Raw genomic sequence first — 18910 nt, 5'->3', positions numbered from 1 at the left:
GATTCCATATGTCTCAGGACGCAGTCAAAAAAAAAAAAAGAGGACACAGCAGAGCATTCAGATTACAAGGTGGTTTATTGAGTTAGTGGCATGCGAGCAAGTTCTTCCCGTGATCAGCAAACGCAGGCATTAGTGCGTTTCAGAGGAGTTCAGAGGAAGGAGAGGCTGGAGGGGTCAGGAGGACCTCGAGGTCAGGGCCTGGTCATCTGGCGACGTGCAGAGCTCTCTAAAGGGGCCTGAAGCTCATCTCAGGGGCAAGTGGGTGCAGACGCCCGATACTTGCAAAAGCAACTTTCACGCCTCACTCCTCCCTGAAAAAGAAGCGGGGGAGGGGAAGGTAAGCTGATACTCCTTGAGAAGCAGCAATCAACACTTTGATTCTCACCAACCCTGAAAGAACATCCTCCAAAGAAAGAAAAAACTTCCTAGTAGCTTCCCAACTTCCTGCCTGGGCTCTGGTTGCAGCTCCAGTGATACCCAGGCTGCCCCCCACTTTTTTGGACCCCCAGACGGACCGCAGTGGGGCAGGGGGCACAAACTCACTGGCTCTTCCGGCGGTATTGCTGCAGTGCTTTCTCTGCCACATTCTCCATGAAGTTAGGACTGGAGACTTCCTGCGGGACCGTCACTGTGATGGGGAAGGAGTTGAAGAGTTTCACAATCACCTTGGTGAGGCCAGACGGGATGCTGGGGTCGGAGTTGTGGGAATTCACCTGGAAGGAGAAAAGAAAGGTCACGACGGGGTGGGGATGACAGTCAACATGGACTCGGCTGGCAACTAAAGTCGGGCTTCATTCGGATCCACGGACCCCTTTGCTTTTCACTCACCTCCACTTTCTATACAACTCGGGGAACAGAAATGCCCTAACCCCACAGACACACTAGTCTGGTGAGGGGGTAAACGCCTTCCACAAAGGGCCAGTCCAGGGGGGGCCCCACCAAGTAAAATATGGTTTCGAGCCGCCTGCTTCCTTTGGGCAGCCACTGGTCAGGTGGTGGTAGAAATAGCAGCAGGGAGAGAAAAAGAAACGTTTCCTGGTACTAGAGTGAGGCTTCTTATCACTGGAGGAGAACAATGGGCCAGTTCATGGGGCCTCCTATGTGAGACAGGGCAGCTCTCCAGAAAGAGCTCTCACCCTGCAGCTGGACGGGTGATCACCCCTCAGGTGGGAGATGCGGGGTAAGCTGTTGAACCACGCCCTTTCCTCACCCATAAAATGGGACTGTGACACTCTGCCTCACTGGGCAACAGGGCCTCCGTGCACCGCTGTGCCTGAGGGTTCGCTTCCTGGGGTAGGACAAGTGCTCCATCGGAAGCAGACATGGCCCCATGAACATCTTGATCCCGTTTCACCCCCAGGGGAGGACCACACGACCTCCAGGCCGCACCGAGGGCGTAGCGGCAGTGCACGGCCAGCAGGGACTCACCGTGAAGACCTGCAGGTAGTGCTGGTCGTCGCTCTGCGTGAGGTTGGCCAGCTGGGACACCCAGGTGAACTGCTCGTTCAGCTGCTTGAGCAGGGCCGACGTGTTGAGCATCTTCTGCTGGTAGGACTGGAGCAGCTGGTCGTACAGCCTGCTGAACTTCTCCGCCAGCTGCAGGGATGCGTTCAGCTGCTGGCGCAGCAGCGTCTGAGTCGGGTTGCTGGCCGAACAGTCTGCCCAGAGAGGCAAAGAACACAGACAGATGACAGAAAGGTGAAGGGAGAGCTCAACAGGGATGCAGACAAATGGCAACCGGGTCACGCAGCCAGGACCTGAGCCAGAGCTACTCAGAATGCCATCTTTCCACCAAGCATCCGCGGTCAGCCCAAGACAAAGCAGAGAGCTGGCCCTGAGTGTGACTCAGCATGTGCTGTCTTCATCAAGAAAGTCTTGCTCTGGAAGATGGTGTCAGCTGAAGTAAACTGTCTTGGTGACATCACTGATTTCTCTTTGGGTGCAAGACCCTGTCTCCCTGGAGACGGGCAAGGAGGGGCACTGCCCCACACCTCATGAAGCATGGCCTCGGGGCTCCGTGTGCTCAGACTAGGAGATCCTCTCACTGCCCTGTCCCCTCAGGAACCATTTCCAGAAGTGGTGGATGTTATCTGTAGCTGCTATTTGTCCAGTACTGCTATGCTTATGCTCAGGCATTACCAAGCGCTCTGGATAGCAGTGATCATTAATAGTCTGATGTATTCTGACGTCCAGCAATGAAACTGAGGACCACAGAGCTAAACCATCTGCCTAAAGTCATAGGATGAACGATTTGGGAGGTCAGGATGGTGAACCCAGAGCTGTAACTCCTAAACTTGGGCTCTTGCTACTCAGTCTACGGCTCTGGAAACTTCTCCAAGCTAGCTTATATCTACAGAGTTGGAAATTCTGGCCCCAAGAAGCTAAGTAGCAGAAGAGCCAGCCAGGATCCTCGGACCACAAGCACACAGGGACTGAGGGCTGTGGGCCCAGGTTTGCCCGCCTGCCCATCACGGCTGGCTACCAACCTCACCAGAGAGTAGGCAAGTTCATTGATTTTGGCCCCCACCCCTACCCCACCCACCGCAGATGGTGAGATAGACAAGAGCTAGAAACAACACTCTCTCTTTAAACACTCTCTCTGTTTTTCTCTCCCTTAATTGTTGAAAAATATGCCCAAAAGAGCACATGAAACTCAAGCAAGTCAGGGAAAAAGGAGGAGTTCTTTGCATACTTCATCATGCTGGTTGTAATCATTTCTATTAATGGAGGAGCAAGCAATCAGGTGGAGCAAGACATAGGATTATGAACAATAAGCTGAGTTGAGAAATACGCACAATGACTACACTCTCTGTGCCAGGGAGTCATTGAAAGTAAGGACAGCCACTGGGAACCAGGATGCAGCCTAGGGCAGTGGCCCTCACCTGGGGCGGTGCTGTCCCCAGGGATATTTGACAAGGTCTGAAAACACTTTTGGTTGTCACAACTGGTCGGGGGGCGGTGGGAGGTTACTGGCATCCAGGGGCTAGAGGCCAGAGATGCTGCTAACTGCCTTACAGTGCACAGGGCAGCCCCGTCACAAACAGAGATCCGGCCCAGGGACTTCCCCAGTGGTCCAGTGGTTGAGAATCCACCTTGCAATGCAGGGGTCACGGGGTTGATCCCTGGTTAGGGAACTAGGATCCCACGTTGCATGCCGCAACTACTGAGCCCACCCACTGCAATGCATGACGCAGTGAAGATCCTGCATGCCACAGCTAGGACCCAATGCAGCCAGATAAAAATATTTTTTAATAGTTATTTAAAAAATGATGAAGCCTATCATTTAAAAAAAAAAAAAAGAATGATCTGGTTCAAAATGCCAGGAGAATGGAGATTGCAAAAGTCCCGTCTGGAGGTCCCAGGCAGCACACACATGCTCCAACGGCTGCAAGCACCTTAGATAAGAGGTCCTAAGTCCTCCTCAATGTAGAAAAAAAACAGTGTTTCAGGAAGTTGTGATCAGTGACGGTTAAGATCGGTATCAGGGGCACCAATCTGAGCTTGGGCGTCGGGAGGTCTCTTCTTCTGGCCCTAAGGTGACTTTCTCACCGTGAGGCACTATGTGATTTATGGCTTTCTAACTGTGATATGTTATGGGCTAAACCCAAGAGGCGGGCGTGTGGGCTCACCTCACTCCTTCATGGATCAGCCTCACATACCACTTGTACTTTTGCAGTGGCTTCTAAAATCACAGCACTGAGACTGGGAATATTTAACTAGACTCTGAAGGGCTGCCCAGGCACCCGAAAGAATTAAGTAAGAGCAAAGCAAACACCCCCCAGGATCGACTCACTCAGTACAGAGAAATAATTAACTCCTTCCTTCCAAGCATAGACTTTTGTGAGCCAGGAAGTGTGTCACTGCTTTTATAGCTGTTTACCTCCAAGTAGGAAGAATTCCGGAGAAGGCAATGGCACCCCACTCCAGTACTCTTGCCTGGAAAATCCCATGGACAGAGGAGCCTGGTAGGCTTCAGTCCATGGGGTCGCTAGGAGTCGGACACGACTAAGTGACTTCATTTTCACTTTTCACTTTCAAGCTTTGGAGAAGGAAATGGCAATCTACTCCAGTACTCCTGCCTGGAGAATCCCAGGGACGGCGGAGCCTGGTGGGCTGCCATCTATGGAGTCGCACAGAGTCGGACACGACTGAAGCGACTTAGCAGCAGCAGCAGGAAGAATTCAGTCCCCTTGATAAAACAGAGAGCAACAGCGGAAGAGAGCTATTTCCTCCAACTCAGGGATCAACCAACCACAGGGAATATGGCCAGAAAGCGAAGGTACCCCGAGGAGAGACCATATGTTCAGGGCAGAGAACATAGCAGCAATGGTGGGGAACACCTCCCAAACACCCCCCAGGAGGGGCGTCCAGTAATCTTGGCAGGTCACCAAACCTTCTCTGACTCAGTCTCCTCCTCTGTAAGAAAAGCAGCCACCCCAGTTATTCTAGGGAAAGAGCAAATGTTTGTAAAGTGTTGAGAAGAAGGGTGTTTGGTAACAAACACACGGCAAGAGTTTGTTTAATAGAGTACGTACTGCTGAAGCACTTCCTCGATGGCTCAGTGGTAAAGAATCTGCCTGTCCATACAGGAGACTTGAGTTCAATCTCTGGGTTGGGAAAATCCCTTGAAGTAGGAAATGGCAACCCACTCCAGTATTCTTGCCTTGGAAATCCCATGGACAGAGGAGCCTGGGCTACAGTCCATGGGTTGCAAAGAGTCAGACATGACTTAGCGACAACAACATACTGTCTAAATTTTCATCGTCTGCAGCCAAAAATGAAGTATACTAGGTTTAGCCCCTGGGAACAGACTGACTGGAGGAAGTCACAGGATGACAGCTTTTTAGAAAGCACCCCTCCCACAGTCAGCCTGTTAACCATGAGCTGATATGATAAGTATTCTGTCTCCTGACCTCAGGGACAACTCTGCATCTTAACCCTCAACCCCAGATGGGGGATCCAGGGAAAGCCAAGCAAAGGCCAGTCCCCCCTACCAAGAGCCACAGCTGAAGGCAGCAGAGCTGGCATTAAACTCCCACCCACGTGACCCGCTAAAGGCAAGCCCAGTGAGGTGCTGGGGACCTGAAGACATAGGAGACCAGGGGGCCCCTGACTCACCCACTTCCAGGATCTCCTGGCACTTCTCGCACTGGTCCTTCATCCGCAGGCATCCCGTGGAGTTGTGGCGGATCTCCTTACACACAGTACGGTCGTTGTTTTCTGGGAACACACGGGACAAGTCACGCAGAGCAACACGGGCTGCCCCCGTCTCTCTGAGCCCTTCCACACCACTGACAAGCCTTTTGAGATGATTCTGCGGGCAGAGCAGGTTGGCATCTGGCTGTCTGCCTGAAGACTGCTGGTCCTCCAGGCTTGGACCAGCAGTGGGACTCCCTGCAGTGGGACCAGGAGATGGTGCCCAGGCCTCCCTGAGCTGGGCATGGCCACGCTCTCACCACCTTCGCCTGCTGACACCTCTCCCACCTCCATACTCCCTTAGCTGTGTGTGCTTCTCTTTGGTATCATAACCCGTTTTGCTCTGCAATCTGTCTTGTCTCGTTTCTCTCCCCCTGGCCAGGCAGCAAGCTCCTTGAAGGCAGGAGTAAGATTTACCTTGGAACCTCCTTATAACACAGGGCGACTCCCCACCCCCCGCAACCTTATGGATATGCAGGAAATGCTTGTTCAGGTCAATTTGTTGTTTAGCCGCTAAGCCGTGTCAGATTCTTTTGCGACCCCATGGGCTGTAGCCTGCCAGGGTCCTCGGTCCATGAGCTTCTCCAGGCAAGAATACTGGAGCGGGTTGCCATTTCTTTTTCCAAGGAATCTTCCCAACTCAGGGTTCTAACCCATGTCTGCTGCATTGGCAGGTGAGTTCTTTAACACTGAGCCACCGGGAAACCTGTTTAAGTCAGTACCCTCCTGTATTTCCAATCCATTACAAGCCAAAACCCAGTGCTGGTCCAACTGTAGCATTTAGGCGATGGGGTTGGCCAACCAGTGTCTATTGGTTCAATGAAAGAAATCACTTCGAAAAATTTCGGCTTTTCATGTCCATGTTAGAGTTCATTCATTCAAAAGATACTCGCTATGTGCCCATTCTCTACCAGACTCTAAGGTTATAGCCACAAACAGCTTTCTTAACTGTACAGTGAGCTGATTATATAATTCATTGCCAGTATATGCATGGCATCCATATAAAGCACCTGAGTTCTCAAGACAAAGAGGTCTAGCCCTCAGGACCAGTGGTCCACAACCTTTTTGGTTCAAGGGATCAGTTTTGTGGAAGACAATTTTTCCATGGACCAGGGAGGGGGAGGGTGGGGGAAGGTTTCAGGATGATTCAAGAGCATCACATTTATTGTGCACTTTATGTCTATTACTATTACACCAACTCCACCTCAGTCAACAAGCATTAAATCCCAGAGGCCGGGAATCCCTACCCTAGAGGAAATTGTTGGAAGGAGCCTGGAAAACTCAAAAGAATACCAGAGTTACAAGTCCTACAGGACTAGATTTGACCAGCCCAGGGGATTTCCCAAACCAGGGATCAAACCCACGTCTCCTGCATTGCAGGCGGAGTCTTTACAGCTGAGCCAATAGGGATGTCTGTGAACCTTTGCGCATGTTCCTACACTCCCTGTCAGAGATGGTAGCCCCCTCCCCAGGTTGCTCCTTGGGGGATTCAGATGATACAGGCCAAGTCCTGGGCACAGATCTGAGCATCTAAGGCTCCCTGCCTCTACACTTCCTTAGCTCCTTAGCTATTCATACGTCTCTTCAGCATCACAGCCTGTTTGACTGGGTTAAGCATCTCAAAGAACTGAGTTTTTGTCCCCCTCCTTCTCACCTGTGAATTCCATCGTGGGGAAGTGGTAGGGAGTCCTCTGCAGGTGGGCGTCCATGGCCTGCTGGGCCTGGTGGATCATGTCGTAGAAGGGCTGAAACACATCGTGGAAGTTGAAGGGTTCCAACAAGGGGAAAGGCATCACGTTCCGGGCAAAGCGGGACTTGGGATTGAAGAAGAGTGACCCCCTCGGGAACGAGCTGAAGGGGGAGTAGTACTGAGTGTCCTGGGGCCTCCGGAGGAAGAACCGGTCCTGGAAGAGCTCGTCCATGATGCTGGACGCCCGGGTGAAGCTGTCCTCCATGACGTCCATCACGTGGCTCTGCTCCCGGTCATTCTCCATCAGGGAATCGATGCGGTCACCGTTGATCCAGAAGTAGAAGGGGGAGCTCTGGTTTAGGAACTCCTCAAGCTGTGACAGGAGGTGGGGGATAGTCAGGGATGCCTCCCCCTTGTCAAGAGGGGCCAGGCCCATTCCAGCACCTGGGACATCTCAGAGTCACAGCATGGGGCGGAGGCCTGGCTGGGAATGGCTCCCATCTCTGAAATGTCCAGGCCAGCCCCCTTCCATTCTGCTGACCCCAGAGGGCAGGAGTAAGAAGACCTGTGAGGCTAAGGAAGTCACAAGACCCGTCAGGTGAGACTAGTCTTCTGTCCTCTTTGACCCCCAATCAGCCAAGCGCCAACCAATAGGACTCTGGGGAAGGGCAAAATTCATGAGTCCTAATTGAGCAAGGCCTGCAGGGGAGGGTAGATAAATATTAGCATACTAAAAATTCTTAATTCCTTTTGCTAAAGAGGACACAGGGCTCTGCTCTACCATGGAGCCATTTGTTAACTTATGCAGCTAAGAATAGCTGGATGAGAGTCTTTTAAGATGGCAAATACCTGGCACAGGTGTTTTTCACATTCCCACATTACTGCATTCATAGCAGACATTACCAATCAATCACACACTGCAGCCAGAACTAATCAATTGCAACTGGCACGCAAAATGAAGCTGTGATACTGTGATTTATCCACCTTGCAGTGCAGGGTACATGAGTTCAAACCCTGGTTGGGGAACTAGGATCCCACTTGCCACGGGGTAAATTTCATGTAGGTAAAATCATTTTTAAAAAAGCCACCAGTGGGTGACCAGCCCATTGGTCACCCATTAAAAAAATAATAAAAATAAAAGGATTTGAGTCAGTCATATATATATATATATATACATATATGGTCTGGTTCCTGACAAGAAGGTCCTAAAGATCTTGGAATTTCCTGTGATAAGAGCAATTAAGATGTCTTGTTATGTTAGGGAGGTGACTTTTGGAAAGCAACTAAGGATGGGGGCTGACTGTCAGGGAGCGAACTACATGATTAAAGGGCTAGTGCTTTCGGCCCCAGCCCCTGATCTCTACAGAGGGGAGAGGGACTGGAGACTGAATCAGTGACCAATGGCCAATGATTTAATCAACCATGCTGGTGTAATGAAGCCTCTATTAAATCCAAAAGGATGGGCTTGTAAAGCTTCTGGGTTGATAGACACGTGCACCAAAGAGATGCAAGAGACTGCTGCACTTGGAGAGGCCATGAAGGCCCCCCACCGCTCCCCATCCCTAGCTCTGGGTATCTCTTCCATCTTGCTGTTCTTGACTCATATCCTTTTATTTTTATTATTTTTTTAATGGGTGACCAATGGGCTGGTCACCCATTGGTAGCATTTTTAAAAAAGATTTTACCTACGTGAAATTTACCCCGTGGCAAGTGGGATCCTAGTTCCCCAACCAGGGTTTGAACTCATGTACCCTGCACCGCAAGGTAGATACTTAACTACTGGACCACTGGGGAAATCCCCTGAGTTCTATCCTTCTATAACAAATTGATTATCTACTATGTAAAATGTTTTTCTGGGTTCTGTGAGCTTCTCGAGCAAATTAATGCTCGAGATTGCCTACAGGGGCAATCCACCTGTAGGAGACTTGGGTTCGATGCCTGGGTCAAGAAGATCCCTGGGAGAAGGAAATGGCAACTCACTCCAGTACTTTTGCCTGGGAAATCCCATGGACAGAGGAGCCTGTCAGGCTACAGTCCATAGGGTTGCAAAGAGTAGGACACGACTTAGCGAATCAACAGCAACAAAAGGAAGCAGTCATGGAACTCTCTGATCTACAGCCAGTCAGTCAGAAGCACCTGGACTTCTGACTGGCTGTTGAAGTTGGGGGGTGGGCGTGATGGGGCAGTCTTGTGGGACTGAGCCCTGAACTTGTGGGGTCTGACGCTGTCTCCGGGTAGATGGGGTCCAACTTGAGCTGAACTGCAGGGCACCCAGCTGGTGTGGGAGAATCCCTTGGTGGGGAAATACCCCCACACTTGGAACTCGGTGCAGAATCAAAGAAGCATCTTCAGCTCTCGTCACTCCCCACCCCAAGCCATGCTGCGCTGAAGGAGCGAGCCCTCATCACCTGGTGGCCAACCAGTCCCGATCCGCTTCTGCACACCCGCGCGTAGAACTTCATGCAGGTCTGCTTGAGGCAGGGCTTACATTCCTCCCAAAGGGCTGTCATGGTCTCATTGCACACCCCCTGGGACGCCTTCAGCTTGTTTTCAGAATCCCTGGTGTCATTCAGGGCGTCCTAGGGGATAACAAAAGCTGGCTTAGCCACAGAAACCATAGGCTTCCCCTGCCCGAGGTAAGCATGGGTGGGCCTGCCCACCTCTGCCAAACCTGGGCACATGGGGTGCTTGTTTCCATCCCTGCTCTCGTTCATGTTTGCCACCTGGATGTTCCTTCTCATCTGGTTTTAAACATCCTCCCATCTTCATCCTGCTCCTTAGTCCCTTCTGGCCCCTAGAGCTCATCTGGACTTCTTTCTCTGCCGCTGCACCTACAGTCTTTACCCCAAGACTTCCCCCCTCTCAACAAATAACCCACTTTCTACTCTCAACTTCAGGAATTTCAATGTCATCTTCCAAAGCTTCCCTGAATCTTATTTTTCTATGGCAACCACAGCCCCTGGCATACCACGGTAATAGGTAAGCTTCCAAAATCAAAGTCACATCTACTACCAAAACTCTCTAACATGACCATGACATTTGATCCAGTAAATCTGCAAGACTCTATCCCAAGGATTTCCTGCAATAAAGGAGAAGTTCATATGCCTGAAGATACTTGTTTCAATATTCATGAATGGCAAAAAAAAAAAAATACTGGCATCAACTCAGATGCTCAAAACTAGGGGACCAGTTAAGGAAATTGTGGTACCTACAAATGGCAAACAGGATAGCATTACCAAGGATGTTTATAGTAATTGTTAAATATTATAATAAGCATTTCTCACATTAAAAAATTCATGAGTTTGAGTATAGCCACTGTCCAAAAAGTATAGAAGAGAAAAAGTAGTAAGAAATGGATCAAATGCAGGTATCCTTAGATACCTAAGGAACTGTCCTAAGGTAAAAGGATTATGGAAAAACTTTTTCTCTTCTGCTTTTCTGTATTAAAATCTTGATAAATGTGGGTATTACTCTTCAAAGAATTAAGTAGACCATCCATACCCCCACATGAAGCTCCAGTAGGAATGTGTGACCAGGAAGAGCTGTGTGAGATCTTCCCCTACTTCGTGTTCCCCGTCCCCCTGGGCCATGTCCACTGCCTCTTGCTCCCACATGGGGAAGGCCACCATGCCTTCTACTAGGCCAATTCACAGGCAATTCCTTTCTTTCCCGTTCCCATATTCCTCACCTGAGAAGTCATGGAGTCTTTTTCCAAACACGATGTGCTTTATCATAGATTGTCAACTATCAAATCCCACTGAGTAGCACAACATTCAAGAAAAAGACTTGCCACTTCTCCGTGGACTCTAGGAGCCTTCTCATAGCATGGTGGGAATTTCTATTCATGCCAAGAAAGATAATTAAGTTTCAAAGAAAGGGCTGCACCCAGGCCAACATTTCTGTAAGTGGCTTCCATGAAATTGTGCTACAAGTTATCGGGAAAAAAATAAATGGATTCCTTGGTCAAATGGATTTGAAAAGCACTTGGGTTGAATGAAGTCACACATGTTCCTTTACTGCAGAACTTCTCTGAGTCTTTATAATGATTTCACTCCATGCATTAGGGACCATAGGCCCCATTTCAGCATCTCTGTCATTAGGGTTAGGGGAGCAACAGGAGTAGAATTTGAGGATATCGTCAAGGAGACTATTTATTTTTTAAATAAGCTGGGCTTCCCAGGTGGCACTTGTAAAGAACCCACCTGCCAATGCAGAAGACATTTAAGAGAAGCAGGTTCGATCCCTGGGTCAGAAAGATTCCCCTGGAGGAGGAAATGGCAACCCACTCCAGTATTCTTGCCTGGAGAATCCCATGAACAGAGGAGCCTGGTGGGCTACAGTACATGGGGTCTCAAAGAGTTGGACACAACTGAAGCGACTTAGCACAGTGTAAATAAGCTGTTTATTGAACAATAGTAGTTTAGTTTTGTGTGTTCACCAGTGGACCTAGATGTCTGTTTACAAAGTAGTCCAGAACTCAGATGTGAGCAAGAGTGTGTGCCTGCTGTACCCCAAAGGTATTACTCACACTAGATAAGCTTCCTGAAGGTAGGGTGACATCCACCTCCTAACCTGTGACAATGACAGACCCTACCCAAAGCCGACCTTGGAGCTTGCACACAATCGGGGTTTAGAAAAATCTATTGAAATAAATCTGGGCAGCAGGCCCTAGGCCAGGCTTGAAATGAAACCAGATCCGAAATCTCACCCCTTGAAGCTTTCAAAAGCAAATAAACCTTTCCTATTTGTTAACCACAGCCCTGGGTATCAGCTGACACAGCCTGGAAGGAAAGACAGAGGGTCACCATGGCAACCTGGCAGGGCTTCCCCATGCCCTGCCTCCAGCACAGAGGATCAAGGTAGGGGCAGCTCGGCTCTTCCTTACCTCTTTCTTCTTCTTGGCTTCCTCTAGGGAGCTGAGCAGTAATTTGCGCTCTTCATTGGTTTGTTCTATTTGGGTCTTTATCTGTTTCACCTCCTTGAGGGCATTTTTAATTTCTTTATTCACGTACTTACTCCCCTCGGTGGACATTTCTGCAGGAAAAGGGCAGGCAGGTGGATGATGTGAGAGGAAGGGATGGTGCTGGGAATACAACCCTGGAACCAGTATAAAGGGTCAGAAAGGCCAGGGGGTCTAGGGGCTGCTAAGGCTGGGGTCTCCCTGGCAGGCAGCCTTCAGGGTCCCAGCTTCACCCTGACCCGGGTTCCATTCCCAGTGTTCCATCTCCAGGGCACACTGAAGACCCAGGGCCGGAGAATCAATTACAGCCAGCTTCTCAGAAAAGCAAACACTGGAGCGGACACACCCCAGAGGAGGAATAACCCAGTGTGCTCCTGGGGCGCTGGAGGAGCAGCCTAACCAGCTGCAGAAGAAAATTTTCAAGGAAAAAAAAAATCCTGGAAGCGTAATTGTTTAAGCATCAAAATATCAAATTGTATCCTTCTGGATATAATTTCTTCTGGAATGCAGTTTAAGCAAACATCTGAATTTCATCTTTGCTCTGACGAATGGTATCAGGTGACAAGGGACATGGAGGTGAGACTGTGATCAGACACCACATCGTGTGACAAATACAATGAGATAATGTCACCGAAGTACTGAAAGTAACAGCCCACGCTTCTCTGGCGCTTATCCTGGGCCAAGCACCACACTGGACACTTCACGTGCATTTTATTTAAGACTCTCAACATCGCCTTCACCCCACTGCACAAGTGAGGATGGAGAATCATAGTGAGGTCAAGATACTCACCCAGGGTTATAACAGCTGGGGAGGGCAGAGACAGACTCCCACCCACCTCTGATCTCAATATTAGGGTTTCTAACTACTACCCCGGAGAGCTGGTCAGCTCGCGGGACGAGAGTGAAGCAGAGGGAAGACAGGTGTCAAGAAGGACCTAGCAGAAGAGGGGAAGCAAAAGCTGGGCTTTGAAGGATGACAAGCCCTCCTAATAAATGATATTTCCTCTTTCCTGAATCCAGAGCATTGGTTTTCTAGGTGGCAAGGTGGCAGATACAGGTAGTGAGCTTTATGGAAACTCCAAGGGAAGTCCACAGAGGCCCCAGTGGTCCAGGCTTCAAGGAGCGTCATGGGGGAGGTGTGGGCGCTGGGCCAAGCAGACTGGGAAGGGAACAGCTGAAGGAGATGCAGCAGTCAGAAAGGGCTTGGGTTCCATCTGAAAGTGCCTGGAAGACAATTTGACCACAAAGAGCCTGGGCTGGCGACAGAGGGCTCAGAGAGGGGCCTGAGCAGAGCAAACCAGATCCAATGCACAGGGAAGAAATGGTCTCTGACCCCTGGGGGCCTGGTCACTTACCCTGGAGCTCTTTGTCCGAGATTGCCCAGCCACTCTCCCAGCTGAGCAGCAGCCCCATCAACAGCAGTAGAGTCTTCATCTTGCCTCCTTCTCCACTTCTGGAATCCCAGCACGCCTCTGTTTGTAGAGAAGAGGGGACTGTCATGGCAACAGCTAGACAGCCCGCTGGTCTCCAGCCCAGCCTGCCGCCTGCTTTCCTGGAGCCCTGCTGAGGCCTGGCCCTCCGCTATGCCCTTAGCTTGCATCACCGCCTTTTTATCCCAGGGACTGGACAAGAAAGGATCAGTCTTGCCAATGCGCACTTTAAAAAGAAAGTGGGAGGCAGCAGGTACCAGGAAGGACCCCAGGAAAGCAGCCTCATACAGAAGAAACGAGGATCTGGAGTCAGAACCACTGGACTCAGGTCCAAGCTACCCTCCTCCTGCTCCTCGTCCTCCCCTTCCTCCCCGTTCCTCCCCCTCCTCCTTCTCTTCTCATCATAGCTGACTGTGCCCGAAAAAGGCACAGGAACTGTCTGCGTCCAGAGAGGACATCCATCTGACAATACCTGCTCACATCAAACTCAACTCTGAATACACCTCTCTTGGGTCACTCGTCCGGCCCATCCCATCCCCCTAACGTGGGGACTGCAGTCCAGAGCGCAGCCAGCCCCCTGCTGTTGACATCACCAAGCCTGCCCGCAGCAGGCAGCACCAATCAATCACAGCACTGTCCCCAGCCATGTCTCGACACCTCCTGAAAGTGCTTTTCGAGGGTCTGAAGCTGTTTTGAGGGCCTGAGGCACTGACAGCCTCAGACCCTCTGGGTTGGCACAGGAAAATAAATTCATTTGTCATCCCCAGTGTGAGACTTGAGGCAGGAGGCGTGGATGGGGGAGTAGAACAAGGCGAGGACAGTGGTCTCCAGGGAGTGTAGAGAGGGAGGGGCAAAGCCAAAGGACTGGGGAGGGGGATGTGGGGGGGCAAGGAGCCTCCCCAGAAGAAGTCCTGCTGGGAGGAGCGCCTCTCTGCTCTGCCAGGTCCCTTTCACTCAGCTGGTCTCTCTTAACCCACCGCAGAGCGTCTGCCAAGGTCCTTGCACCACACTCGGCTGGCTGCCTGAACACTGGACCAGCTGGCCTTACACAATGGATCCTTTCCCAAAAGCTGAAGTTGTTGCAAAACAGAAACCCCTCCCCCTGCATCCGTCCCCCTGCATGCCTCCCCACAACTTATCATCTGAACTCACCCGCTTCCCCTAACAAGAGTAGGAAGGGGCTCTCCCCTTCCTGGAATGACGCTCACCCCAAAGCTGCTCTCAGCTCCGTAGGCTGAGACCCTGGGAGAACATGAATAAACCAAGTCTCTCCTGAGACACAATTAGTAAGGTAGCCAGGCTGTGGTGCCTGAGCAGCGTGGGAGAGGAGAGCGGGTCACTGACCTCCCCAGAGATGGTGGGTGGGCGGCTGAGCCAGGGCGCTATTTCAGTCTGCCAGGCACTGCCCCAGCTGCTCACTGAGGCCTGAAACGCCTCAAGCAGGGACAGAGGCTTTGTCACGCCAGAGAGACAAAGCCAGAGAGAAACACCCCTTCAGCAGAGCACCCCCCGTAAGTGAAGGCTTTTGAGAAATCCATATACCAGCCTTTGAAATAGGCTTGGACCGGAAGACGGGGCATTGGGTCCTGAGGAAAAGAGATGCAGGGAAGTCAGGAAAGTCACAGGCAAGAGCACTGGATGAGGAGTCCAGAAACCCAGGGGTCAGTATAGGATCTCCCATCAGAAGCCTGGAGACCATGGGAGCCATGGAGCTGAGAGCTGGGACAGGGACCTGTCTCCCATTCAGTCCTCCACCTCAGAGGGGAGGCGGAACCCAGAAACATGATGGGGCCCCCCAAGGCCTACAAGCAGGTGGCAACCCCAGGATTGAGAACCCAGCCCTCCCAATCCCCTAGTCCAGTGTTCTTTCCTTGACATTGAGTCACTGAAATCTGAGCCTCAGTTTTTCCATCTGTAAAATGGACCTAACACAGACCTCAGAGATTTGAATTTGTTCTGTAAACACAAGGGTCTTATGTCATCACAGGAAATTCTGACTCCTTCAGAAATAGACGTAGGACCAATTGTGGGCACTGGCACGATATCTTTCAGGGAAGTGGGAGGACATGTAGAGACATGACCTACATGTAGAGACACGGACAGAGAAACTGAAACAGACACACAGAGGCCACTGCAGTCAGTCCTTCCCTGCTGCGGGCTTTGCCTTAATGAAGCAATTGGCTCCTTAAAAGTACATGGGAATTAGCCAGGAGTCTTGTTATTACACCAGATTCTGATTCTGAGACTGCTGTGCTAAAAAGTTTGCAGGTAATACTGATACTCGGAGACGGTATCAGTCTCCCCACTCCAGTGGGTTGCCTGGAAAATCCCATGGACAGAGGAGCCTGGTAGGCTGCAGTCCATGGGGTCGCAAAGAGTCAGACATGACTGAGCAACTTCACTTTCACTTTTCACTTTCCTGCACTGGAGAAGGAAATGGCAACCCACTCCAGTGTTCTTGCCTGGAGAATCCCAGGGACAGGGGAGCCTGGTGGGCTGCCATCTATGGGGTCGCACAGAGTCGGACACGACTGAAGCGACTTAGCAGCAGCAGCAGTAGCAATACTGATTCTAGCCGAAGGACAGTACGAGAACAGCGGCTGTGCAGCCAAATTACCCTCCCTTTGCACTAACTCCCCTCCCCTCCCATTTTCAGACCAGGGCACCTGGTTGCCAACTGTTCTGATTAAACCAGCCACTCAAAGGTCCTCCTTTCCCCAGAAGAAGCCATGGGCAGAGCAAGCCGCACAGTTCAAAGCCCAAGCTGCTCTCCTACACCCTCCCCAAATAAGTAAACTCTACCTAAATGAGAAACAAAACAATTCACCTGTAATTCACACCCTCCGGAGGCAAACAATAGCACTGCTTATCTTTCCTCTTTTCTATGCATTTGCATACAATTGGGTCCTTTACATCCACTATCTTCAAAAACACTGTAAAAGCATACTTTCGTGGCTGTGTAATAGTCCTTTTTCTGGTGTACCTTGTTTTGCCATTCCACAAAGCTGAGCATTTAAATTGTCTTTAATTTCTGACTATTATTATAACGAACACTCTCAAGAGCATCCTTTTATAGAATTTGCACATACTCTTAATTCTTAACCTCAGTCTTAAATAATAATAATCAGCTTCTTTTTTTCAGTAAGTCCAGAAATTCTGGAAGGTCAAGACTTGGGCTCTAATCCCAATTCTGATACTTATTTTCTTTTTATCTTTGGAGATTTATCTTTCTGTTTATCGTTCCAGATTTTCATCTATAAAATGTGACAGTTTTGAATCAGATGTCTGAAATCTGATGGAGGTTGTGTGACACGTTTCTCTGATGTACGCTGATGCATTAGGAAGCAGAAAGAGTTTTCCAGGTGTCTCAGTGGTGAAGAATCTGCCTGCCAATGCAGGAGACTCAAGAGATGCGGGTTCCATCCCTGAGTTGGGAAGATCCCCTGAAGGAGGAAATGGCAACCCACTCCAGTATTCTTGTCTGGAGAATTCCATGGACAGAGGAGCCTGGCAGGCTACAGTCCATGGGGTACCAGAGTCAGACACGACAGAGCACGCACACAACATATACTTAAATCAAAAGATCATACTTATAAACACACTAGCCAGAGAACTAGAGAATTAAGGAACAAACAAGATGACTCACGCGCTCAAGCTGACCGCCACCCCTGGAGATATCAGCGCCTTTGCAAGGAAAATGCTGCAGGAAGGCTCTCAGGGCGGGCCAGCTCTGCCACTAACTAGCCTGGCCTCCAGCGTCTGCGGCAGTCCCCCAAATGTCAATTTCCCCATCTTTACAAAAAGAGGTTCACTACACCTATCCTGTGTACCCCCAGAGAACTGTGATTGGAGTTCATGAACAAAAGGGTTCCCGAGTCCTTGCCTGTGCGCCGACCCCAGCAATTTTCGGACCCTGCCAGGCTCACAGGCGATGGGGTGGTCACCTGCCTTCCCTGATCTCCCGACTCCACCCAAAGCACCCCTCTGACAGCCCTCTAACTACCAGTGATCATCCTCTCCTAGCCTGGCGGCCACCTCCACCCCCATCCCCTTGCTCATCGTCCCTGCGGCGGGGCTCTGCGTAGGGAACTGGAAGGGTGGAGACGTCTCACCGGTCACCGCTGCCCGCGCGCTCCTCCTGGCCACGCCGCGTGCACAGCACCGTGAGGCGCCCGTATTTATAGCGCTCCGCTGCGTATACACCCACTTTGGGGCTGGCTGCAAACCTGCATGACTCACGCCCAAAGAATGCCGTAGAAAGCACCGGGAGCTTTCTGGAAGCCGGCGCGGGAGGGGGTGCTGAGATGCGAGGGGCGGGCAGTTGGCTGGGTGGGAGGGGAGGTCCGGTGCAGCACTCGGCGGGGGGCGCAGGGGGGCGCTTTGGCACCGTGAAACGCTCCAGCGGAGACAGACGTTGGGGTGCGGGATCGCACCCTTGGGGCTCAGAGCTGGGGCACGGCGCCCCCAGGAGGGAAGAGCCTGAATTAACGTGCACGGCGAGCGCCCAGCTCCGCAGAAGTGGAGGGATGCTCCGCGCCCCAGGCTGGTGCCTACTCCCGAATCAAAACTCAGAATTCCGCTGCCCGATTGAACGTTAGTTTTTCACGTGCGCCACTCCTCCGGCTCCATTTAAAAGCATCAGAAATAACGGGGTGTAATGGAGAGGGATGTTGTGATAGAGAAGGAACACAGAAAGTGTGAAATAACCGCTTCCCAAACCACTACAGTCACCTGGTGACCCCATGGCAGACCTGCTAGGCTGCAGGAACAGAAACAGGTTCTTAGGAATGAACAGAGTATCCGTTTGGGAAATCATAAGGCCTCCCTGACTCTTTGATTCCTAGACCTTAACTAAATGTTGTCCCCATCCACTTGAGACTCAGCCAAATCAGGTGGGCTTCATGAACATGGGACCCTGCTACTGTCCAAGTCTTGAAATTCTCAATCGTTTTTGAACAAGGGGCCCTGCGTTTTCCTTGTGCCCAGGGCCTCACAAATTATGCTGCTGATCCTATTTGCAAAGGCCTTCGCTCATCTCCACCAGCCCCAAGTTCCTTCTGCTGGCAGGAGGAAGCTTGCCAACAGACTCCCTGTGGCAGGGGGCTTTGATGGGGCTGAGGGGTGGGAACCCTTATGCCACCCCTGGCAGGCAGGGGAGCGACCCAGAAGCCCCACAGGCATAGCGATTAATACTTCCTGGGGAAGAAACAGAGTCAGGCACTCTGATCCAGGATGTTTGAGCCCTAAGAGAAAGGTCTAGGGGCTTAAGGGTGGTTTTCGCCCTGGCTGGGGGAAGATGGGTGTGCAGGGCAGGCGGGGACAGTTTGGTTCACTTGCCAACTGAAAACCGGCAAGATCAGGGGCACAGAGGAGAGTCGTGTGGCGAGGGGCTGAGTTTTCCTGCTCACAGCTTTCAACATACACCTTCAGACCCAGTCCCTGGTTGCCCAAGGTCCGAGGCAACTAGGACCCCACCCTTTTCAGGAAGGAGCACAGAGGGAGCTTCTAGGCAAGCGAAAAACAGGGAGAAAAGTGTATGCGGGGGCAGGAGGGGGGAGGAGTGTTGCCAAGAATTCTGATGGAGCTCTCAGCTCCATCCTGAGGATCTGGGTGACCTTGGCCAGCCCGAAGATT

The 18910-nt window shown here is 51.1% G+C and overlaps 1 protein-coding gene across 3 annotated transcripts; it reads right to left on the bottom strand.

Moving 5' to 3' along the window:
* Positions 1-56: 56 nt before the first annotated feature.
* CLU (clusterin) lies at positions 57-17429 on the bottom strand. Of its 3 annotated transcripts, none has more exons than XM_059888939.1 (9): positions 16923-17429; positions 13202-13318; positions 11772-11920; positions 9295-9465; positions 6851-7259; positions 5119-5220; positions 1429-1658; positions 544-713; positions 57-311 (listed from the first exon to the last, which is right to left on the bottom strand). In XM_059888939.1, the coding sequence occupies exons 2-9, from the start codon at positions 13278-13280 to the stop codon at positions 302-304; spliced, it is 1320 nt and encodes a 439-aa protein (XP_059744922.1). In that variant the 5' UTR covers positions 13281-13318; positions 16923-17429; the 3' UTR covers positions 57-301. The 3 variants fall into 3 exon arrangements, with proteins under 3 accessions (XP_059744922.1, NP_776327.1, XP_005209898.1); NM_173902.2 differs by having other exon boundaries at positions 17389-17419; XM_005209841.2 differs by lacking the exon at positions 16923-17429 and adding an exon at positions 13749-13831.
* Between the last annotated feature and the right edge of the window lie 1481 nt (positions 17430-18910).

This window comes from Bos taurus, chromosome 8, assembly GCF_002263795.3.
Source record: "Bos taurus isolate L1 Dominette 01449 registration number 42190680 breed Hereford chromosome 8, ARS-UCD2.0, whole genome shotgun sequence".
Lineage (NCBI taxonomy): Eukaryota > Metazoa > Chordata > Mammalia > Artiodactyla > Bovidae > Bos > Bos taurus.
The sequence above is the reverse complement of the archived record's forward strand: the minus strand, read 5'-3'. Positions and strand labels throughout refer to the sequence as shown.